At 37.3% G+C, this 26,077-nt stretch overlaps 1 protein-coding gene across 6 annotated transcripts in view; it reads right to left on the bottom strand.

Moving 5' to 3' along the window:
- Positions 1-26,077, bottom strand: part of Srsf11 (serine and arginine rich splicing factor 11) — a 37,454-nt gene that overhangs the window by 1,403 nt on the left and 9,974 nt on the right. Inside the window, exons 2-12 of one of the 6 annotated variants that reach the window (XM_070006940.1) lie at positions 22,820-23,038; positions 17,551-17,684; positions 13,740-13,849; positions 12,909-13,001; positions 11,522-11,571; positions 9,950-10,077; positions 8,220-8,301; positions 3,253-3,384; positions 1,212-1,301; positions 512-628; positions 37-175 (exon numbers count right to left, since the gene is read on the bottom strand). In XM_070006940.1, coding sequence (XP_069863041.1) covers positions 37-175; positions 512-628; positions 1,212-1,301; positions 3,253-3,384; positions 8,220-8,301; positions 9,950-10,077; positions 11,522-11,571; positions 12,909-13,001; positions 13,740-13,849; positions 17,551-17,684; positions 22,820-23,016 — 1,272 coding nt within the window. In that variant the 5' untranslated portion in view covers positions 23,017-23,038. Of the gene's footprint in view, positions 1-36; positions 176-511; positions 629-1,211; positions 1,302-3,252; positions 3,385-8,219; positions 8,302-9,949; positions 10,078-11,521; positions 11,572-12,908; positions 13,002-13,739; positions 13,850-17,550; positions 17,685-22,819; positions 23,247-26,077 lie in introns of those variants that run through there. The other 5 variants (XM_070006941.1, XM_070006942.1, XM_070006944.1 and 2 more) reach the window with 5 other exon arrangements.

Below are 26,077 nucleotides of genomic sequence, written 5' to 3'. Positions count from 1 at the left end.
ACACCGAATACAAAATAAACGAATTTGTATACATACTTTTACATCTTTATCACTCTCTGATTTTTTTTCCCGATCTTTTTCCTTATCTTTACTTTTCTTCTTTTTGCTTGTTGATCGTTCCCTTTCATCTCTGCTTCTTTCTTTGTCTTTATCTTTCTTCTTCTCCTTTTTATGTCTAGAATCAGTTAAAAATGTGCTTAAAGAATGCTTTAAAGAAACCTAAGATGTTTCATTCTGAAGTGGAGCAAAAGTTTTAGTTGCTTAGATTACTTTGGAGTTCAGAAGGTGGCAAACACTGGCAATAAAGATACAAGTCATACATACATAATGTAGGTGAAAAATTGCAACCTTGTTCTAAGGGTAAAATGAAATGCTTGATCCAAACATGTACTTCTTGTCTTAATACAAAGAACATTTTTAATTACTAAAAAGGAAAACTATGTAATAGTAGGATGGTTTAAAACATGATTTCTGAGAATTACAAGAGATCTAAATACTAAACATCTTTTACCTTCTAGGGGATGGTGAGCGAGACAATTTTCTTTTAGGAGACCTAGGCTTTTTAGGAGATCTTGTTCCACTTCGGCTTCTTCTTCTTCGTCTCTCTCTAAAATCAGAAATGTGCAAACTAGGCTTTAAAATATAGTATGATCTCATTAGCTCTACTAGAAATTCTAATAACATGGTTTTTCTGACTGTAATACCTGTTTTACAATAGTGTTTTGAGCCTACATATCTCTGGGCTTGTTTTTTAAAGTAGCTAACTTTTCAAATTGTGATCAAAAGAAGCTGGGATCACAGGTATGTGCCACCATTCCCAGCCATCAAGTAAGTTAAGAAAGAAATTGTATGAAAGTATATATAATCAGTATCTGAAGGAAGTACAAAAAATGTTTCCTGTGAAGTTTGCAATTCTATTTCAATTTTCACTAAAATAGTTTAAAAATATAAGGTAGCCTAGACATGGAATAAATCACAACTTATACTGCTTTCCATTCATCTATGAACCACAGTATGAGAAACACAAAATTCTTGTCTATTAATATGTAGACAAGATAAATATAAATGGTCTAAATATTCCACTATGCTCTAGCTATTAAAACTCAACTATTTAAATCTATTTTTAACACTGAAGTATTTAAGTATTTAAAGTTCAGGAACACATTTTCATGTCCACAGGCTGATTTTATAAAGGAACATAGAAATCTTACCTGCTTGCACTTCTAGAACGTCTGGCTGTGCTGTAACTTTTTGGTGGTGTTTTGGAACGTTTCTTTTCTTTGTCTTCCTTCTTTTTATCTCTAATAAATAAACAATTTATAATGCATAAGAAGACTAAGCTAATGATTCTTTCTATGGAGTGCTGCAAATAGCAACTTAAAAGTATAATCAGATCTAATCTTGTTATTCTGGTAGGTATTTTAGGAACTATAGCTTCTGTGACTTATTTGCAGAAAGATATTTCCTTAAAAGTCTAATTTCTTTGAGTAATAGAATGAAGTACTTTACTGTTTAAGAAAATAATTAGGATTGTTGGCTAGTATTTTGTGGTAAATTTCAGGAGATTAATAATGGGATTCTAGATACTTTATCATCCCTTTCCCCACCCCTCTCTGCCTATTTCTATCTTTTCCCCCTTCCTTCTTCTCTTTTTGTGCTAGTCCTGGGTTTGAACTCATCGTGTGGGTGCTTTCCTGAACTGTTTTTTTTGCTCAAGGCTAACACTCTGCCACTTTAGCCACATCTCCACTTCCAGCTTTTTGGTGGTTAACTGGAGATAAGCGTGTCACAAACGTTCCTGCTTGGGTTGGCTTCAGAATTGTGATCCTCAGGTCTTAGCCTTCTGAATAGCTGGGCACCTGGCTTATGCTTCTCTCTCTTAATTATTGGTATCATTCACTGATTATCACCAGTATTCTTCCATAGGATGTATGAAGGCCTAAGCAATGCTTCCTATCTTTTTCTGTTGCAATACATTCTGGACTACCCAGTGACAATCATAATGCACTGGGAACCCTATCTCAAAAGTGGTTCTATAAATTTGTTTTTAAGTACTCCATCATTAATCTGCTATATCCAAGAATCTGAATAGGGGGTAGACAATATGTATTTCTGTTCTAAACACATATCTGTATTAAAAAAAATTGGAATCAGAATATTCCTTTTTTCTGTGCTACTCTTATGTCCTCTAACTCATCCTTTTCCTTCCCTGCTCATCTTGCTATAGTGTAGTTATCCTTCCTTTCAAGTTAATAATTCATGTAATGTCTTAGATAATAACAATCTCTTGAGATTCTAAATTGTCTCTTAATGATCTCTAATGAGTTTCATCACACCCTTCGCAAACTGTTCATGTACTATACCTAGAAGACTTCTTTCCAGGCACAGTTGTGTGCTGCATGTGGATGTTTTCCTTCAATGACTGACCCACATATATGGTCCTAAATTTCTGCTCAGTGATACTGTAGCCATTGTAGTTTGTGGAAGTATACTCTGGTGGTTGCACCAAGAAATTGCCTAATGATGCATTTCTTGGCATTATTTCCTGTCATTAAGTGACAAATGACTGAACAAATCTGACAATACTCCCTCCCTCATCATTTGTGAACCTGCTACAGTTGCTTCCTAGATCAAGCACAAACAACAAAGCCATTTATGAACTGTCTCCTCTTTTCTGACCTTGTTGTTGGTCCTTCTGTACTAAAATAGTTGCTACTTGTACAACTCACACTAACCGTTTTTTTCTTTTTTTTAACTTTTTTTGGGTCTTTTTTTCTGTATTGAAACTGGGGATTGAACCCAGGACGTGGCACTTGCTAGGCAAGTGCTTTGCCACTGAGCTACAACCTAGCCCTCACACTAACCTTTATACATTATTCTTTACAAGAAACTGAAACAATTGAGTCCACTGAGTCTACTCAAACCTTTCAGAATGCAGGTTAATTATACCTGTCCCAACAATAAATAGCAAATGGCCACTATTTAAGGAAAGTCCTTTCCATGTAATTGTATTTATTGCTTTCTTAATAAACAAAATCCTCGAGGAAAAGAATCTTTAATTCCTTTTTGGTACAAGGACTTCAGGTTTCTAAGAAACAAAAAAAACCCCAAACGTCAGTCTACTTAATTCCTAAGTAGCTTTGTACCTTTTCAACTTCTATCTCCTTACATTTTGTCTTTTGTTATTTAGTAGCATATTATCTGGGGGTGTCAGTAACTCTTATACTTTTGTGTTCTCACCCAATGCTATACCTGGTTTTTGATGTGCTCCTTGACCGTCTACCTCTCTCTCTGGAATGAGATCTTCTCCGTCTTGGACTTTTGGATCGTCGCCTACTCCTTGATTTAGAATGTGATCGCCTCCTGGACCTGCTTCTTGATCGCCTAATAATGTATAAGGAAGTAATACATGTATATAAATGTAAAAAAGACTGGTTTGTGGATATTTCAGCTCATGTCAGACACACTAAGAATCAATATAAAGTGGAGATAGTTCCCCCTCCTCCAGTTGCTGTCACTGAACATCTTTAATACCTTAGAAAAGTTAATACCCCTTTAATACTTAGAATTCTTCACTTTTTAATGTTTGACTCAATTGATTATGTCCACCACACCTGTATCTTTTCAGGTTAAAAATATAAGATAGAGCTGGGAAGGTGGCTCAGTGGTAGAGCGCTTGCCTTGCATGCCTGAGGCCCTGGGCTCGATTCCTCAGCACCACAGAAAAAAGCTGGAAGTGGCGCTGTGGCTCAAGTGGTAGAGTGCTAGCCTTGAGCTGAAGAGCTGAGGGACAGCACCCAGGCCCAGAGTTCAGGCCCCACGACTGGACTCCCCCCCCCCCAAAAAAAGAAGATAAATAATCCCTTCTCTTGCTGGCATTATTTTATACAATCACATTATCTTCTAACATGTATCTTTTTGATTCCCCATCTGTCTATTATCAAACATGCATATTGTACTTACTACATACTTTCCAAATAGGCCTTGCAAGTTTATTTCCTGAATTGTATTCCACTTGAATTTCAATTAAACTCCAAAGAATGTAGGCCTTACACATATAATTCAGTACAAATGCTTTGTACTCATTTTCCTTCAATATTTCCATGACATTATATGATTCTTTTTAAATACTTCTCAGCCAGGTGCTGATTGTTCTTGCCTGTGATATCAGCTACTCCAGAGCCTAAGAGCTGAGAACTGCTGTTCAAAGCCAGCCTGGGCAGAAAAGTCTGTGAGACATTTATTTCCAATTAACCACCAGAGAACAGAAGGGGCACTATGGCTCAAAGTGGTAGAGTGCTAGCCTTGAGCAAGAGTTAAGGGATAGTGTCCAGATTCCGAGCTCAAGTCCATGACTGACAAAAATTCTTAGCTCTACCACTGGGTTCTCGAGGATAAGAATCCTTATTTCCGGGGGCTGGGAAGGTGGCTCAGTGGTAGAGCGCTTGCCTTGCATGCCAGAGGCCCTGGGTTCGATTCCTCAGCACCACATAAGCAAAAAGAAAAAAGCCAGAAGTAGTGGTGTGGCTCAGCAGTAGAGCGCTAGCCTTAAGCTGAAGAGCTTAGGGACAGTGTTCAGGCCCCACGACCGGACCCCTTCCCCCCCAAAAAAAGAATCCTTATTTCCTTTTTGGTACAAGGACTTCATTAAGCAACCTAGTTTGAAGGACAGGATTAATACATCATTTTCCCACCCACTACAAGTCTCATGATTACAGGCTGAATACAACTCAGTAAGGCTATCTTATTTCCATCTGTTGAGGCACATTTAACATAACCTTTATATGTTGTTACTGATTTTTTTTTTTTTGTCAGTTGTGGGGCTTGAACTCTGGACCTGAACACTGTCCCTCAGCTCTTCAGCTCAAGGCTAGCGTTCTAAGACTTGAGCTACAGCGCCACTTCTGGTTTTCGGGTGGTTTATTGGAGGTAAGTGTTTCACAGACTTTCCTGCCCGGGCTGGCTTTGAACCATGATCCTCAGATCTCAGCCTCCTGAGTAGCTAGGATTACAGGCGTGAGCCAGAGGCACCTGGCATCTGATTATCTTTTTTGTCTTAAAACATTCCTCTAAGAAATCATTAAAAATAAGATTCAGTGTGTTTATACTTTTGATTACCCAACTTCCAGCAACCACTCAACCTCTTTAAATGACAGATATCAAATATGGTCTAAACTTTCTGCCTGTTTTTCATTATATGTAAAGAGAAAGGATACTTTAGAAATGGAAAAGACTGTATCCAGATATAATGGGAAATGTCTATAATCACTGCTCTCAGGGAGATGAGACAGGAAGATGGCAAATTAGTAGCTAGCTTGGGCTAGTTCTAGGCTAGTACATAGTAAAAACCTGACTCAAATGGATAAGATCTGTTCAATTCTCATTTATAAACCATACACGTTAAGTGTAGTATCTAATGTCTCTGAGGCTGCTGTTTCAGCAAAGATATGGGGACTCTACTGTAACAAATGGCTGTAAAGACACAACTGTATTTTTTTTTTTTGTTGGTCGTGGGGCTTTAACTCTGGGCTTGGGCCCTATTCCTCAGCTCTTCAGCTCAAGGCTAGCTCTCTACAGCTTGAGCCACAGCGCCTCTTCCGGTTTTCTAGTGGTTTATTGGAGATAAGATTCTCACAGACTTTCCTGCCTGAGCTGGCTTTGAACTGTGATTCTCAGATCTCAGCCTCCTCAGTAGCTAGGATTACAGGTGTGAGCCAACGGCGCCCAGTGACTCAATTGTTATTAAAGCTGGGCACGAGCAGCTCAGACCTGTAATTCTAGCTACTAGTGCTTGAGCAGAATGTATGATGTGCTTATATAGCTTTGATTACTATTAAATCCATAAAAAATATGCCCATAAAACTCATCAGTACTGTCTTACTGAATTTGATTAAGAAACTTTTATTTCCATGTCTTATTTTCAGCCATATCTGACGCAATTTTAACAATCTCTGGTAGAAACACATTTCTATAGGAAGAGATTTCGGCAGCTCTATAAAATGGAAAATAATTCCTGGGAGTGTAGATTATCAGCCAAGAGTCAAGTGGTGAAAGGACATATAAGGTGAAGCTGAAACTGGCAAAAACAACTGACAGCCAGTGATGGGCTCAAACTAGAACTAGAGTACAATTAAGCTAAACTAAATAAAAAAGGAGCAAAGTAAGTAAAATGAGATTTGAGGGTTGAAATAGTTGGTAAACATTTTAAAAACTGATAGTTTTCAAACTGCAGAATCCAGGGTACTCCAAAACTCCTGATTTCACTGGTCTGTAAGATCAAAGTTATTACTATGCAGACATTCTATGGAGAAGCAATGGAGAGTGGAGGTGGTATTCTCCATATCCTCTCCACAAATCAAGGTAGAGGTAAATGAACTGTTCTAGTAGTTGTTAGATTTATCACTGGCATTTCTATATGCATTTGTGACAAAGGAAAAAAAATGAATGTCATATTCAGTAAGCATCTTCAGGCAGTGAAAATTTTTACTGAGTATTAAAAACTATTCTTGAGTACTAATTTGCATGGAAAACATAAATCATTTGATACTTATTAATAAAATGGCTATATAGAAAGACACCTGTATGACTGACCACCTGCAGTTTTATAAGACTTCTTATGCCTACGGGGAGGACCCATTCAAAGCTTAAGAGAAACAGATTTTTAATTTAAAAGAAGAAAGTTCTACAATGTAATTTACATTTCAGAAACTAGTTAAGTTTTAACATTTACCAACACGTACTACTAAGTCACAAGACTATGAAAGTCCCATTCTCTTTTCTAACTATTCACACCTAAGATTTAGTAAAATACCAGTTTTTCTAAATGTTTACCAATTACACTGCCAAATATTATATGCATAATTATCTTCTAGTAAGCTAAGCATTAGAAATATGAAAGTCATTCTCCATCAGTTGTACTTTAGAGCTATGCAAACATGGAGTTAACTGAGTTTTATTAAAAATCTAATCAACAGACAACTACTGTGAATTTCCGGAAATTAAGTAATCACTTAATCACAATCAAAAAAAAAAAAAAGAACCTTGGGGAAGGGAGGGAGGGAGGGAGGGGATGGTAGGAACAATGGAGGGGGTAACAATGTTCAAGAGGAAGTGTACTCATTACCTCACTCATGTAACTGTAACCCTCTGTATAGTATCTTTACAATAAAAAAATTTAAAAAAACAAAAAAAAATTTAATCAACAGACAACTATAACCTACATGAACAAGAGTGAATAGGTTATTTTTTTCTTTGTGCATGGGGGGCTTAAACTCAGGGCCTGAGCACTGTTCCTGAGCTTTTTTTTTTTTTTGCTCAAGGCTAGTACTCTACCACTTGAGCCCCAGGTCCACGTCCAGCTTTTTGATGGTTGATTGGCACTAAGAGTCTCCATCTTTTTTTTTTTTTTTTTTTTGGGTCCGGTCGTGCGGCCTGAACTCTGGGCCTGGGCACTGTCCCTCAACTCTTTAGCTCAAGGCTAGCGCTCTACCACTTGAGCCACAGCGCCACTTCCAGTTTTTTACTTATGTGGTGCTGAGGAATCGAACCCAGGGCCTCGAGCATGCAAGGCAAGTGCTCTACCACTGAGCCACCTTCCCAGCCCAAGAGTCTCCATCTTTTAAGCATAGGCTGGCTTTGAACCATGATTCTCAGATCTCAGCCTCCTGAGTAGCTCCAGGATTACAGGCATGAGCCAGCATCACTGGGTTTATTTTAACTATTAAAAAAATAGAATATATTAATAGAACAAGGGTGTTTTATTGTGATACTTCTATAGTTGTATACAGTGTACTTTGAACAAATCAATCCCCTGTTATACTTAGTCCATCCTTTTTCAAAGTACTTGGTAAGTCTCAGGTTACTTCCATACACATACATAATGTATTCACAAAACCATACATATTCATGAAGGTGAGTCATATGGAGACCAGAGAAAAATCATACCTAGAAAGTATCAAGTTCAGTTTTCTCCATAGCACTCTCTTAATATAGTGCTCAGCTCCTTAGTAGTTTTCCCTACCACCAATGGATTGTTTTTTTGGTATTACAGTATGAAATGTCTATTCTACATCTTTTCCCCTATATATATGTCAACACTTACCCCATACCCTGCTACCAGCAATTGTTAATCAAACACACTTTAACCAGGAACTAAGGAGTAAGGAATATTTAAGATACAACACAACAGCAATAACCTTTGTGTAATCTACAAATCTAACCTGTGTCTAGAAGATGAGGGAGTTCGCCTCCTCCGAGAACGTGACCTTGATCTTGAATGCCTTCTTTTTTCTTCTTTTTTATCTTGATTTAATAGAAAAGAAATACTTAGAAATCCACTTAGTAGGGAGATCGCATAGGAGTTATTTATAGAATTTACCTTAATATTCAGCTTTTCTAATAAAACTTTAAATGTGTAAAGCTTTAATTTTCATGTTTCTATATTAATAGCACATTCTTTTTTTTTTTTTTGGTCCGGTCGTGGGCCTGAACTCTGGGCCTGGGCGCTGTCCCTAAGCTCTTCAGCTCAAGGCTAGTGCTGTACCACTTGAGCCACAGTGCCACTTCTGGCTTTTTTCTTTTTGCTTATGTGGTGCTGAGGAATCGAACCCAGGGCCTCAGACATGCAAGGCAAGCGCTCTACCACTGAGCCACCTTCCCAGCCCTAATAGCACATTCTTAAACACATTAAATGTAAGTATTTTGTGTAAGTTCACAATAAATACAAATATGAAGATTTATTATTGGTCTAGCAGAATGTTATAATGCATGCTTGTCTGTACATGTCTGGGGTTCAAAGGAGAAACTTCATCTTCTCTCTACCACTTACTTCTATGATCTTCTGTGTTAAAATAAATACTCAGGGATAAATTATATCCCAATTAATAAACAGATTCAGGTTCAGGATCTGGCTGCCTAATCAAGAAAATCTTGATTTATGCAGTTACAGAATTAGATTTTAGTAAGCCTGCCTTCTTCCTGTTGGCCAGTTAATCCTCTTACTGGTATTTTTGTGTAGGAAACACATCTATAACAGAATTGCGTTATTTCTTAGTTTTAACATAAAACCTATGCGATTCCTTGAAATTAAGACTTACAAGAGAAAATAAACCACTTTTCATACTTGTATGATCATCAAGTAAGGATGAGCAGCTCTTTCACAATTTATAGTGAATAGGATTAAACTTACTGAGAATGTCACTATTAATAAAAGATCTACAAAAATTTAAAGTAGTTTGTAAAATATTTTTGGTCAAGCATAGTGGTGCACATGTATAATCTGAGCATATAGGAAGCGTAGGACTATCATATATTTGAGGCCATTCTATGCAATTAGTGAGACTTTGTCTCAAAGAAAACAACCAACAGAAGTCCTATCAGTCATGGAAGTAGTCATAGTATGTCCTAGAGTTAGCTAGTGCATCTCTAATACTCTTCAACTAATTATTTTGCATTCTGTTGATTAAATGATATATTTAAAGCACTTGGTATCAATTTATCAATTATACTGACAATCCAGAGCAGTGTTAAGAGCAGTTCTTTGGCAGATACAAAGACCTGGATTTGTTCTCTAGCACCTACCATGCAAAAAGAGAAAAGCAAATCACTTCTACAAAACAAAACAAAACAAAACAAAGGGATTAAAAGCCCAAAGTACTATTCTAAGTATTAAATAAGCCTAGGTGTACTGACATTTTAGATTGGCTCAATCATTGTGGGTAACTGTCCTACTTACAGCATATATAGCAATATTCAGCCCTATCTACTCATTTGGTAACTGGTACCAGTGTGACAACCAGAAATGTCTTCACGTATCTCTAGAAATGTCTCAGTGGCACTTCATTACAGGATATTTTATGACAGCTTAGAAAATGGAAAAAAATGACTAGAGCATTATTCACACACTTTAACTTATTCTTCACCATCATTTTTGCCAACAATCATAATTTACCTGGCTCTATAGCAGCAGATATCAGGGACTGGGCTTCTCGTACTCTTTTCATGGCTTCCTCTATTTCTTTACTAGAGGTATCTGATTTCAGACTTGGTGAAACAAGACCAGCAGCTACATGATTCAACCTAAAACAGAATCAACAACTGAGAATGGAAAGATTTTTAATATTAAGTGTGTACTTCAAGTAAAATAATCCTTGAAAAGGGGGAAGATTCTTTAACTTTAGTAAACAATATATAGTATAGCACATAGAACTGATTTGAATATTTACAATGGGCATCTCCATTTTAATGATTCTGGAATAAGAAATTCAACATCCATCAGTGTTCCATAAACACACATTTTGAGAAATGCTAGTATAAAAGAATGTGCTGATGGCAAAAATAAACTTTAAATGATTTAAAAACTTTCTATGACATCTTAAGTTTGTTGGGGAAAGCGTTACCTTTTAGTTTGCAGATGGGGAGAAACTGAGGCAGTGGCCAATGGCCGACCAAAGTTACACATGAAATCCTGACTGGCAAGGCTAAAGATGCCCCTTAAGGGTTTACACATGTAAGAAAAAATTATAGACACCAAATTTAGTACAATAGTTATTTGTGGGGAGAGTGGGAAATGTTATCAGGAATGGATACGCAGAGAGTTTTAATGATACTGGTGATATTTTATAAGCTTGGGGGTAGGTACATGCTTGTTTCCTTAACTGTAAGGTAAATTTTAAAGAAAAGCCCCCACTAACAAAAGTCAAATGAGTGCCCTCTCACCCCAATGTTTCTCATTTTTTCTACCAACGTAAGGAAAAATAGTATACAATTCAAATTTAGTTTACCAAAAAAGTACCAATTAAAAAATTCATTATATGAGATTTGCTACAAGAAAAATTTCAATTACTGCATGAAAGCATGTATCAAAGCACTTTTAAACACACTGGCTATTAACTACAGATAACATGCACTTCTTTGTGTGGGGATGATTTCCCTCTCAGCTTTGTTTCTCTCTCATTATCTTTAAGGCTCAGACTCTGATCTTAAAAACTTATGAAGACCATCATGGGACTCATTGACTTTGTGGATTTCCAGCTGTTTTTATTTTTTCTGAGCAAATATGTAAGAGATGCCATCAAAATAAGTAACTTTTTTTTTCTTTTTTGCAGAGCTGAGAGCATTGCACTTGCTAGGCAAGTGCTCCTCCACTAAGCTAAATCCCCAAGCCTAGTAAATTTCTTGCTATTGAACTCTTTTTGTGACAGAGGGGAAGACTAATAGGAATACCTTGTAAATATGCATGGAAATGTCACAATGAAATCATCCCTCCTCCCCAGTATAACTTAATAAAAACTATCACCCTAAAAAAAAATCTCCCAATAAAAATCAAAATTAACTCTTCCTTCTTTGTTGGGTGTGGTGGTGTGATAATCCCAATAGTGGAAAAGAGAGGCAGAAGAATTGCAAATCTGAGGCTACCCTGAGTTTCTTAGTAAAAGGATCTCATCAACAAAGCAAAACAAAGTAACTTTCTTCAGACTTTGACACAAAGGAACAGCAAGGAGCCAGAAAAAAAAATACTTACTTGGGATCAACAGTACTCATAAGCTTCAGCAACTGATCTGCAGCAAGAGACTGCCAAAAACCAAAAACATAAGCAATGACATTGTGTAAGACAAGAAATGATCCTTAGTCTTTTCAGTATATTGTAATGTACTGGAAAAATCTTCTGGGACCATCCTTTAAAAAGATGGTCTGTGAAGAAGTTTGACCAATAGAATTAAATAAATCTATGTGTGATTCTTTCGGTACTCACATTGAATATCAAAGAAACCAAGTGGCTACGGTATTAATATATCAAGTACCCTTACCAAAGCTATTTATTTGAAGCTTGAGACTAAACAGTCTAGATTTTGTAGAATTACCTCTTTAACACTGATAAAAAGAAATATAGAAAACAAAACAACTTATTAGCTAATCTATTTCAAGATATCTACAAACCAAGGACTTTAGTAAAGGTTAAGCCGAATTTCAACATAACTCTGAAACCATCAAACTAAAAAGACAGAAAAATTATGAATGCATATTCTCATTTTTTCATGACTCTATGATGTGATGTGTTCATTCCCTGGCATTTTATTTTCTATTTTTTCCTTTTCTTCTTTTATGGTGCTAATCCTGGGGCTTGAACTCAGGGGCTAGGTGCTGTCGCAGCTCTTTTTGCTCAGGGCTAGTGTTCTACCGCTGAACCACAGTTGCACTTCCAGCAATTTTGGTGATTAACTGGAGGTAATAAGAATCTCATTAAATTCCCTGTACAGGCTGGCTTCAAACCAACCACCCTCAGATTACAGCCTCTCCAATAGCTAGAATTACAGGTGTGAGACCCTGGTGTCCAGCATTATTTTTCTACCTTGAATTATATGAAAAAAATTTTAGAAAAATTATGTAGTGGCCAAATAAGTCTCTTTTTAATGAGCTAGCCTTAGTAGTTTTTTTTTTTTTTTTCAGTACAGAAATTAAAGTCTAGGGATGGGTGCTGGTGATGCACACCTATAGTCCTACATACTCAGGAGGCTGAGATCTGAGGATTGGTTTGAAGCCAGCCGGGCAGGAAAGTCCAATAAACCACTCAGAAAAGTCTGGAAGTGTTGCTCAAGTAGTAGAGGGCTAGGGGCTAGTATTGAGGTTAAGAAGCTCAGGGATATTGTCCAGGCTCTGAGTTAAAGCCCCAGGACGGAACAAAGAAAAGAAAACAAAAACAAAAACAAAAACAAAAAAAGAAAGAAAGAAAGAAAGGAAGAAAGAAAGAAAGAAAGAAAGAAAGAAAGAAAGAAAGAAAGAAAGAAAGAAAGGAAGAAAGAAAGAAAGAAAGGAAGAAAGAAATTAAGGCCTTCTCTTGGTATACAAACTAAAAGAAAGCATCTTTCCTATAATAACAGCTCACAAACTGAAGTGTAGGTAAGCTGTACCTGGGAGTTCAAGTTTGCTCCAGGAAGCCCAAGTGCAGCAAGGGCAGGATCAAGAGTAGGAGCTCCTAAAGCAGCCAATGGAACAGCGCCAATCTGCAAACATTAAAGTTGTAATTTATGTCAATTTTATTTTTGCTTTTGTAACAGCAACAGTTATTTTCTGTAAAGGGACAGATAATAGTACAAAATATTCCATATTTATAAAATCTAGATTTTGAAAAGCAAATTGTTTCACTATATTCAGGTGTGCCAACTATATTTACTGCTTCTTAGAGACTCAAACCCACTTTCTTTCTGGCTTTGTACTACCAGTGCTGAGGACTATATGAAGTATTTTGGGAAATGCCATGTGTTAAAGCTTGTGTTTTTATTGACTTTTGTTGTACTTTTAAGTGGCACACTACCTGAACAGCCATCTACTTGAGCAGCTTTACAAGTTCTATGGGCACCTAAACTTCTCTATCTACTCTTTCAGAGATTTAAATTCTCCACATATTAAGCAGGAAGCCTAAGTCTCTTGACTTATATATATGTTTCTTCTGATTCACAGTATTGTTTCTCATACAATATTCTGGTATTCCTTAGATTTCCCCTAAGTAATCTCCTAACAGTTTATTCCTTATGTTAAGGCTCATTGTGCATACTATGGTACAGTTTGGTGTCCTAATCAAGTGGACTAACCCATTATTTAAGTGACATGTAGAACTCTGTAATTTGAAGTCTTTCTCTAGAAGAAGTATGCTTTTTAGCTTTAGTTTCAATTAGTATTAAACTAATGTCTGGCAACCAAGTACTTTTATCCAGTTGGAATACAACCAAATAGGCACCTACCTGTGTAAGTGGGTTAGGTGTAGGCAGGAGTCCACCACCAGGCAGAAGACCTGCCACTGCATTAGCTGGTGCCAACAGAGACAAAGCCTTAGTCTCATCAGGAATAACTCCTGCAGAGAAACATCCATGCATGAGAACACACTCTCTTGTAAGACAGAAAACACACAAAAACACCCAGAAAATGTCTCCCTGATACACCACCTGAGTTTGCTGAAAGTACTTTATGTTCGCTAAAATATAAAGCTTGATCTCTATGATTATTTATTATTAATTTTATGTCAGAATGAAACTTCAATGTGTGAAAATTTGTTTCCTTTTTCTCTACATATGGTTAAGTTTCTAGAATAAAAAAAATAGCACAATACACACTACTTGTTTGTTAACACTGCCAAGATTTCATCACCTGTACTCGATTTTTAAGTCATGAACCAAACGTAAGCAAGCACAGTCGGTTCTCCAGGGGTGTGCTCTCAACTTTCAAAAGCTGTTTTATGAACAACGACTCGTGTCGGCTGCTTCACTATAAAGCACACAGAAAAATCAAGATACACAAGACAAAAAAAGTTTGATTTAGGGGTTAATAATATGGTACAGTTACTATGATTTTCTTTACACCTACCATACAAATTTTGTAAAATTTAAGAAAAGAAATGTAAAGGAAATATTCTGTTGGAATCAAGCGTAGGGCTTTTGCTGATTCATGAATACGAATGTTTCTGAAGGTCTCTGAATACACACTGGATGTGTGTGTGGGGGGAAGTGAGTGAGAAAGAGAGAACAGGTAAAATAACATGGCACATTCCTTACCTGTAAAATGCTTTATGTCCCCACATGTGCCATGCTAACCCATACCAAAAAATGCTGCTATACAGTGTCAGTTCAAAAGCTAACTTAGCCAAACTCCGTAAGCCAAAAATGACATATATGTCTGTTTTTAAAGCCTAATCTGTGTATTCAGATAAAATCTAAGGGTCCTAAGACAATTTATGTAGACAATTTAAATTCTATCCAACAGCAAAAGCCCTATACAGATGGATTAATCTGTTAATGTGCCCAAGCCCCCGAAATGAGAGTTCAATAATACAATTAAACTACATATTTGCAAATACCAGTAGTATTTCTGTAATACATATTAAGAAACTGCATCTCATCATAAAACATACAATATGTACAGGGCACTTAAGAGAAACTGGATAAGCTGCAGAAGAAAACTGTTGGGTGGTATTTTCAGCAGGGCCTGGTATATAGTTCAGGCTGAACCAGGGAAAAGAACTGTAAAACACAACAACAAAAAAGAAAAACCACTGTTAAATAAAGGTAATGGTTCCTTCCACCTATACTGAGAAGTGCCGATAATATAAACAAATGTATACTACACAGCACTGTTATCTTGCTTGTGTCAGAGCTGTCATCAATTTAGATACCAAGAGTTATGGAGGGGAGGGGGAGAAGATCATTTAGATATAGGGCATTAATGCATCAATATTAACAAACCTATGAAGATTAAGGGATAATTTTGCATGCAAAATTATGTCTCAAGAGGATATATTATCAACATCTTACTCAAATTAGTGCATTTGCAACATTTCTGGCAAACTAAAATCCTCTTGAATTTATTGTAAAACACCTGATAGAAGATCTGCATCCATTTAAAAAAAAGTCATGCATCTGATCCTCTGATTTAAAAAAGACTATTTAAAAATAAAACTACAATTTAAAAATAGCAATGAGGCCCCTCACCAGTTAATTTTCATGCGTCAAGAGTATTTTTTTTACTGCTGCTTTGATAGAACCATGAAATACTGCATGAATGTGTAGAAATGAAAGAAAAAAGAAACAGACAAAAGAAACAAACATTAACCAAGGAACCTAGATATCCCCCAAATTCATTACTATTAAGAGTCCCTTCAAAATCTAGCTATCTCATTCTTACCAATTAAGACTATACCTTACCGTATACTTTGTGTCTATTGTTCTAAAACACTGAGCAACCAACACCCAAGTGTAAGAGCTAAAACTGGAGTGAATGGTGACAAAGGGATTGAATACATCAATTTACTTGAGGAGGTAACATTAATACAGCATATCATACTACAAATAAATATAACAAATATAAATTTCTAAGCTAAATATTTCTATCAATTCTACATATAATCCCCCAAACTTCACTTTCAAGACTAATCTACAAAAATGACTGTGGTCTAATACTACTTATAAAAACCAGTTATGATATACTGTACTATGTCCCAGGCTTGAGAACTATAATACTTAGCCAGTAAAGAATTCATTAAAATTAAAGATTAACTATAACATTTTGTAAATTACATTATATGACCTTTGTTGTAAGACCTATCACCTGTATATTTTTCTCATCTTGAATCTGAATTCTGTAAATTTTTTTTTTTTGGTGGTCAAGTCTTATCACACAGCAGGCAGACTAACATAAAAGAAATTGCTGAACCCAAACATACTAACTCAAAAATCAAAATATCTATAAAAACTATAAAATTGGGCTCAAACACTTTATTATGGAAATAGATGTACTGTTATGATATAGCATGCCTTAACCCACCTCGAATATACTTTTGAAAACCAAAGGTAATTTTTTTGAGTTTAGACATTCCACAACTCTTACAAAGTATGGTGCAAATCTAAACATTTGTATTCAAAGATCGCATCTAAATTCAACACTTAACAAGACTGTTTCCACTGACCAGTTTACTAAAACAAGGGTAAGGCAGGTAAATTCTGGTCAGTATATTAATTTTTAAACTTAAAATCCAGTAAGTTTCTTATCATGTCAATGATTTCTTTGATAAAAATTTATAGTTACCAAAAAGCAAATCAAGTAGCAGTACACTGGGAACAAACTAATTATAAAATATGCCTTAGAAAATTTTACAAAATGGCATAATAGTGCTGTCTCGTCACAGTGGCATTTATAGGTCCAAAAAACCTGCATTTTTTTCTGTCAAATTACTTTAACAGCCTAAAATGTAAAAAGAGAGAAAATGTAGTTAACATATGGTTACACCAGGAAAACACTTGGGGGGCTTGAGTGCTTGCTGGCCTTTAGTTAATGTCTAGAATCCCCTGTAGCTGCAGAGGACCCACTGTTTTTCAGTCATCTGGAAGGGTTTTGCATTTGCCTTCTCCACTACAAAAATCACACACACAAATAACAGAGAGAAGAATTTATTATTTAGAGATATTCTAGAAAATATAACAAGAATGAACAAGAAAATCTGGCATAAATACAAAACACCCAGTGCCCATCTGGCACCTAAGCTACAGGAAATCTTCAATTTCCACCAAAGAAAAAAAAAAAGAAAAAAAGAAAAAAAAATCCATTGTAACCCTTGGTATACTGGAATACAAAGAGGGATTTCTTTTTTTTTTTTTTGCCCCAAGTTACCAATAGGAAGTTAGTACTGAAGAAATAAAAGTAACCTAGTCATTTATTTAAAAGAAAAACATCATCATGCATTTATTTGAAGGTTTCTGTTAGGTGTATATGGAGTGAACCATTTACCTTCAAGGACTTTAAAAATAAAACTTAACAATAAATTAAGTAGATCTTAGGGAGTCAAAATTAGGAATGAACTTAAAAATAAAAGGTAAATATACCTGATTTCTAATTTTTAGAGTTAAAAAATACTGCAAGCAAAGATTTATGGACTGCAGTATAACAAGGGTTTCAAAATGTTAATAACTTAAGATTTTAACATGCTACTAATGCTCATTCTATAACTACACTGAGGTAGATGGTCATCTTATGATGCCCATATAGGTAGTTAAACAAAGCACAAACCTTCTGCATATGGTACGACTATCAAAGCTCTGTCAACGAATACAGTATTTGTCAGATGCTGTGCCACAACTGCTGAGTCTGGATCATGGAATTTAACAAAGCAGACACGAGATGAGACTGGCAAAGGTGAATCACTAAAAAGCAAAAACAGAATAGTGACATGAGAAAAATCTTACCAGCTAGAAAATAAAGGTATAACACTTGCATCCTAAAAAAAAAGTTATGAACATAGAACTGCATATATACTATTTTAACTTGTTCATTAAATAGTGTATCACCCTAACAACTACTTAAATTTATAATATACCATGTTTTAAATGTTTCCAACATTCATGGGACAACAAAAATATAGACAATTTCCAGAATAACATATATATATATATTCGGTCATGTGGAGGTTCTGAGGATCAAACCCAGAGCCAGGCAAATGCTCTACACAATGATCCACACCCCCTCCTATACTACTTATTTACTTAGTGGGTCTTAGGGCTTGAACTCAGGGTTTGGGTGCTGTCCCTGAGCTCTTTTGCTCAAGACTAGCACTTACTACTTTCAGCCACAGCTCCATTTTCGGGTTTTGAGTGGTTAATTGGAGATAAAAGAGTCTCACGAGGACTTTTTGGCCTGGGTTGGCTTTGAACCCACAATCCTCAATCTCAGCCTAAGTGCCTGACATGCCATTTACTTTAACAGGTAACAAGTTAGTTTCAGCTTAGAAAGTTTTCATTATAGCTATTTTCTCAGAGTAAAACTGACATTTTAATCTCAAGAATAAAAGAATACGGTGATAAAGCAGCTATATGATGGCCAGTTTCCCTGGCCTCTTTAATAAGGCAGAGAACCAGGGGTGCCAGTGGCTCATACCTGTAATCCTAGTTACTCAGGAGGTTGAGATCTGAGGATCCTGGCTCAAAGCCAACCAGGCAGAAAGTCCATGAGACTTTAATCTCCAATTAACCACCAGAAAACAAGAAGTGGCACTGTGGCTCAAGTGGTAAGGCACTAGCCTTGATGTGAAGAGCTGAGGGACGGCGCCTAGGCCCAGAGTTCAAGTCTCATGGCCAACAACAAAAGGGGGCTGGGAATATAGCTTAGTGGTAGAGTGCTTGCTAGCATGCAGGAAACCCTGAGTTCAATTCCTCAGTACCAAATAAACAGAAAAATCCAGAAGCGGCACTGTGGCTCAAGGGGTAGAGTACTAGCCTTGAGCTGAAGAACTCAGGGACAGTGCCAAGGCCCTGAGTTCAAGCCCCAGAGCTGGTAATAAATAAATAGATAGCTAGATATAAGAGATAGCCAGGCATTAGTGGCTCACACCTGTAATCCTAACTAGGAGGCTGAGATCTAAGGATCATGAGTCATTCAGACTCTTATCTCTAATAAACCACTCAGAGTGTAGCCTTGAGAAAAAGAATGCCAGGGATGATGCCCAAGTCCCAAGTCCCAGGACCAGCAATCACCCACCTCCCAACCACAACAAAAAAATCCCCAAACATTAAATAAAAGGCAGAGGTTGCTTCCCAACCACACACCAAAAGTTATTTAAAAAATCAGTGCCCTAATGCAATGGAAACCATTTAATTCCTGGCCATCTGTGTGTTAACAGCTAGGTTTTCTACTTCCTGTCAACTAAATCAGTATTTCTGGTGGGCAAAGCACTTAGCCCATCCTTTTTAAATTCTTCCTGACAACAAGCCAACTGTATTTTAAGACTCAGTGATAAAAAGGAGATAATATAATTATACATACATACATATATATATATATATAATAGTAAAATTTTAAACTGTATAAATACCTTTAGTAGTCATACCCATTGGAACTTACATAAAATTTTCCTAAAGGAAAAAAGGGATCCTACCTACTTCAGGTTCAAAGTGATACACAAGGAACTTAAGTCAGTATGCCATAGTCTTACTGTTAAATGTTTCTGAAAGGATTAAGACATACATACATAAATAATGTGAATTAGTACTACTCTAGAATTTAACAATGTTTCACTCAAAAAGAGCAAAAAGAATATTTAACATTTTTATTCAAACATTAAACTTGTTATTTTGTATATCTTTTCTAAAACATACATGTTTTTCTTAGAACACTCAATACTATTATGTTCTAACAATGCCTTAGGAAATAGTAAGCTATTTCACAATTCTTTAATACTATCATCAGATTAAAAGACAAAAAAGTTCTTAAAACTATATATTATATATAATTAACATACATATGAAATTCTTTTTTTTTTTTTTTTGGCAGTACTGGGTTTGAGTTCATTAGGCAGGCACTCCATCAATTGTGAGCTAGAGCCACAGTTTTTTTTTTTAGTCCCTTTTCAAATATGGTCTCATGTTTTTGTTCAGTCTGGCCTAGAACCTCTCTTGTAGCTGGGATTACAGGAAAGTACCTGGCAATAAACAGCTCTTCAAGCTGGGAACTGGTGGCTCACAACCTGTAATCCTAGCTACTCAGGAAGCTGAGATCTGAGGACTGGGTCCAAGCCAGTCGAGGCAGGCAAGTCCTAGAGAGTTTTACCTTCAATTAATGAAAACTAGAAGTAGTTCTGTGGCTCAAGTGGTAGAATGCTAGCTTTGAGTGAAAAAGCTAAGGAACAGGGTCCAGGCCCTGAGTGCCAAGCCCCAGGACTAACAAAACAGTTCTTCTGTTTACCACCTACTGCTTTTCCATTTACTTTGTGCAAGAATCACTTCTAAAAATGTAAATGTCTTTACAGTCTATATTCACGGCCACTAAAATGTGAGAACCTCACATTTGTCTAGTGAGGCCACTAGACAACAGGCTTTCTCAAATCCTACCTTAAGCTTGAGTGGATCATTTCTAAGGAAAATGATCCCCAAACAGCACCTGCCTTGCTCCTTATTATACAAGAAGTACACAGTAAAATGTTGCATTGTAAAAAGTTTTTTGTTAAATGTAACTAATTTTAAAAGATCGTTAATGTACTTGATTGATTACTCAAAAGCTATTAAGGATCTTAAATATATCTACATTGCAACAGTAGTTTAGCTTACTGTAACAAGACCCCAATTACATGCTTCACTGGACTAATTATTTGATAAGCATTTCAGTTATAATCTCTTATTGGAAATCACACTAAATCCATATACTTAATAATTACCCATGCCCCACCCCTCACCTGTATCCCACCACTTCAAAGACAGAGGCAGAAGGACTGTTTGAGGTGAGTCTGAGCCACACAGCAAAAGACCCCATCTCTAAAAACCCAGGTGTGGGGGTTGTAGCTTAGTGGTAGAGCAGCTTCCCCAACATATGAAGTAATTTAACATTTTTGGAATGAAATGTCCTTTTGGACTGCTGCTAGTCGGTAACATATTATCTGACAAACTACTGCTGAAACTCTAAATTGTCAAGAAAGTATTCCCAGTTTGAACAGGTCAGACTAACTTCAGACAGACTAATAAACAAAACCCAACATTAAATAAATAAAAGCACTTGCTTACAATATTGTTCAAATCTGAAAGCCCATTAAAGACAATGCAGTATCCTCTATATTGTAACTTGTACATTTTCAGAAGGAAATGATATCTATGTAGAACATAAAGGATGGAGCTAAACAGCAAAAATATGTCAATAATATATTCCCTTGGGAAAGGAGTCTTCTGAATGCATACATAGCAACTTACATGTTGTGAATGGTTGAGCAATTCCCCAGCAGCTATTCTAGTTATAATGAAATTATTCATTTTACTACAAAGGAAAAAGCCAGACTCTGGTCCATCACAACTTTCTCCAAGACACTGTCCATTGATAGGTTTAAAACAAAAAACAAAACCAGGTTTTGGTGGCCCCTGCCTATAATCCTAGCTACTCAGGAGGCTGAGATCTGAGGATTACAGCTCAGAGACAGCCCAGGGAAAAGTACCTAAGACTCTTTAACTCTAATAAACTACTCAGAAAAAGCCAGAAGTGGTGCTAACTTTGAGCCAAAGAATCTCAGGGGCAGCACCCAGGCCCCCCGAGTGAAAGCCCTAGGAATGGCCAAAAAGGAAAGTTAGTAACTTCCATGCCTAGAAAGAATGTTACAATTCAGTGTTCCAAATGCCTGAGTATTAAATGATTACAACCACCAAAGTATCACTGATTTTCTGCCATTTTTTATGAAAATTCCAGGTGTATGTTTTCTCCAAAATTAAATACAACATAGCAACATGAAAACAGTAAGTTATGTGAAAATATCAAATAAAGTAACGAAATACACGAACATTATTAAAGTAGTAACTCATTATCACAATTTTTATCCATCATTTTGAGCAGAAATATACCAAGATTGATTATATACACCTTAACAGTAAATTTCTTCAGGATTTCTATATTTCCTGTTTAGAAATTAAATACCATAAAACTGTTAACACACGTAGTAGATGATTTACTGACAATATTTCAATTTTCACCTTTCCACTAGTTTTCCTAAAGAGCATATAACTAGTATTCTAGATGTTTATGCTGTTTTTTTTTGGTCAGTCGTGGGGCCTGAAGTCTGGGCCCCGGCACTGTCCCTCAGCTCTTCAGCTCAAGGCTAGTATGCTCTACCACTAGAGCCACAGTGCCACTTGCGGCTTTTTCTGCTTATGTGTTGCTGAGGAATCGAACCCAAGGCCTCATGCATGCAAGGCAAGTGCTCTACCACTGAGCCATCTTCCCAGCCCCAAATTTCCAACCTTTTATATAAGATGCTTTCTCAAGGAAATAAAATTCTACACATTAAGCGGAAGGAGACACAAGGACTCGGCTATTTCTTATTTTTGACACATCAATACCAAAAAGAATTAAGTATTCAGGCTCACTGGATTAACCAAAAATTGGTCTAAGCCCCCTTCCATAGGCCAAAATCACCGAGCAGCATCTACAATAAGTGAACCAGTTTTAACTCCAAATGTACACACGTATGACAGTTCTGCGACCTCTCTTTCACCAAGGATGCTTGATATGTTTTTAAAGTAATCGATATGCGACAGGCGTAAAATGCAGTTTGTCAAAAGAAAACCACCACACGCTGGCACAATTTAAGAAAAACAACAACAAAAATCCCCAAACGAAATGGCAGTGTGACCTAATCTCCCAAGTCGTGGCCCAGCCCGTGCGCTTCCCTTTCCGTAAGTTCTTTCCTGCGTAAACACGAGCACCAGGTCAGCGCCGGCTTCCGGGCCCGGAAGCGCCGCGGGGCCGGAGTGGCGGCTAGGCCCAGGCCCGGGCGGCGTTAGCGGAAACGAGGATGGTGGACGATACTCACTCCGGCGGGAAGAGGCGCAGTTCGTCAATCTTGCCTAGGAACCCGAAGAGCGTCCGCATCTGCTCAGAGCTGGCGCTCGGGGAGACATTCGTCACCTGGATTACCTCGGTGCCGCCGCCGCCGCCGCCTCCGCCGCCGCCCGGCCCGCCGCTGGGGCCCGGGCCCGCAGTGCTGGGGACGACGGTGGTGTTGCTCATGGCGCTGCTCGAGTTCTCGCTCCTGCTTTAACACATCAAACACACAACAAACAGTAAGAGGGGGGAGAGGAACCGGGTCGCGGGGGAGACAAGGTGTCCGCCACTGCTGTCCAGTTGCTGCCGTCGCCGCCGTTCCTCCGCCCCACAGCACGCCGGGGGGGGAGGGGAGAGCGCGCGCGAGTTCGAGACCACGAGAGCACAAACGGCCCACCCCGCCGCCAACCACCTCCCTCCCGGGCCGGCGCCCACAATGCCTCGCGGCGCGCCTGCGTCAGCGTCGGCGTCCGCTCCGCCCAGCGCAGGCCCAGCCGACGGCGGCGGCGGCGAGGGAAAGGAGAGCAGTAGCTTGCGTCCTCTTGGCCCTCTTGGCGGGTTTTCACTTTTCATTTTTCTTTAAAGCACGCGTTCATCCCACTGGAAAAAATCTGCCCACTTTGGCAACCATCCTATTAACTAGCGACCACAGTGTCTCCCCCGGCGGAGGGAGCTGCGCGGGATGGCGGTGTCGCACGCACACCCACCCTCGCTACCGTTCTTCTCGGCCGCTGCCACTATACTGTTTTCTTAAGTTTTCACACAAATTTTGGTAGCCCTAGACTTGTAACTAATTTGCTTTGTGTCTAAAATCTTCGGAAAAGGTAACAGTTTCACAAACCTACTACAAACCTGCTATTTGTAAGTTAAATTTTTATTGCACAATATTATTTGCAAGCACGTTTTACAGTACTTAAGGATATTCGGGTATATGATCAACAACTCCTAGAGGAAAACCTGCTTTACATGCATTCAATAAAATCTATGAAGTAGTTGTACGAAGGGTTTACAACTCCCGAAGTCAGGTTATGAGCACAATGCTTCTTAAGCAATGTGACCCCTTCCTTCATTTTCTCCCTTTGGTCCCAACCCACACATACAAAAAAAGCTTTGCCTTATGTTTTTAACATCCATTATTATCCAATTAGGCAGTTCCTCAAACTTGACAAAACTTTCACTTTTTTGGACCTTTAGGTAACGACTACTTTCTCCCATTTTATTTAACTGACACCATGCACAGTCTTCCCTCATTAATTTCTACAAACAGTAATTCCTCTACTCCATGACAGGGACTGTATGTACTTATAATATGCATTCCCTTTACAGTTGCAGAACAAATCACATCTATCGAAATATCAATACTGTGTATTTAATACATGTACAAAACCACTCTAATGGCAGTATCATTTATTGTAAAACAGTTTGAATCAGCATTTTTGAGGCTAAAATTCAAGGCGTTATGGTATATCTACATCAGTGAATATTTCTTGGCATAAATTCAGTCACAGGTGCAATTTGTACAAGATTATAATACAAGTTATTGAGGTCTGGATGTAAAATGACTTGTCTAGGTTAACTCACTAGTGACTCACTAGACAGTGTATTTGTGAATCTAAACAATGTTAAGATATTTATTTTCTCATTTTGAATTAGACATGGAATGGTTAAGGATTTTTACCAGTTCAACACTTTAAATAGTAACAGTGCTTATAATATGCCACACCTGCTACAATATTTGAAAAAGGACAAAAAAAAACAAGGGCAGAGTTAATTTTGCCTGCCTCATTTTCTTTACCATTACCAAACATCTCTTTATTTTGTTGTAGGTATATAGTACACAGAAGTATTTTATGTAATTCTACACTTTTCTGAATGCATAATTCAGAATTCAAATTACAAGTTCAAGCCAAAGAAAAATAATTCAGTGATTAAATTATTTAATCAGAAATCAATTTAGAACAACTTATTGGACATACTAATAAGATGGGACTTTGAATATGGAGATGGAGAAACATGACATGAAAAACAAGGTGGCAAAAATACTCTATTCAAGTAGATCTTAAAATATTTTAGTTTCAAATCATCTAGTAGGGCCAGGCACTGATGGTTCATGCCTATAATCCAGATACAAAGGAGGCTGAGATCTGAGGATTACAGTTCAAAACCAGCCCAGGCAAGAAAGTCCAACAAAGCACCAGAAAACGGGAAGTGGTACTGTGGCTCAAGTGGTAGAGCACTAGCTTTGAGCTGAAGAGCTGAGGGACAGTGCCCAGGCCAAGTTCAAGCCCATGACGGACCAAAAAAAAAATCATCTACTAGCTATAAAACACACAAAACCAAAAGCCAAAATTGAATTTAAAGAGAAGGCAGCCTAAGTACCAAGCTCTCATAAAGCATGTGATCTGAAAAAAGGTCCCTTTGCTTCTAAGAATCTACCTGTTTCCTAACCAATCAAACATGGAATTGGCTAATTTTGAACATTCTTGAAGGTCTAATGAGTAGATTAAACAATTAAATACTTTGCATTATTATCTGTTATCTCTCAGAAAATATTTAGCTAAAGGCAAACAAATAATGTCAAAACAAACAAGTACACTCAAATCTATATTAGTTTTCAGGCACTGCTGATTTGTTTAAGCTCCAAACTAAATAAGGCAATAAGGAGTACAGAATCTGGAGACATATATTCTCCAGTATATCTCAAGATTTATTCACCATAAAAAAAGCAAAAAAATCACAATTCTGGAGCATATTCACTATAACCCTACAGCCTCAAATCACAAGTTAGTGCCAGGTCATGTCTGTAATTGTAGTTATCCAGGAAGCTGAGTTCTGGAGAATCAAGGTTCAAAGTTAGGAGAAGGCAGCGAATATTTCTCTCCCAAACTATCTCCAAAATAACCAGTAAAATTCCCTGTTGGAGGCATGGGTCAAATAACAACATCAGTCAAGCAAAGCAAATGGAACAATTGTGGAAATCAAGTCCAGGAACAAGAAAAAAAATCACAATTCAAATATGTATTATGTTTCAAGGATTTCTGGATGCTCAAAGGGAAGAGATAGTAAAAAACTTACATATTTTCCCATGGTACTTTAACATAGGCTGGCCTCAAACTTGCCTCAGCTTCTCAAGTGTCAGGATTATAGATAAGCCCCAACACACTAGGCTAATCTGATTCTTGATATTGCCAGAAAAGTATGGCAAAGAATATTTGCAAATGTTTTATGCAAATTCTCAAAATACCAA

Source organism: Dipodomys merriami, unplaced genomic scaffold (assembly GCF_024711535.1).
Source record: "Dipodomys merriami isolate MVZ:Mamm:240054 unplaced genomic scaffold, mDipMer1.0.p SCAF_7, whole genome shotgun sequence".
Classification (NCBI taxonomy): Eukaryota; Metazoa; Chordata; class Mammalia; order Rodentia; family Heteromyidae; genus Dipodomys; species Dipodomys merriami.
Note: the sequence above shows the minus strand (reverse complement) of the source record. Positions and strands in the feature narration are given on the sequence as shown.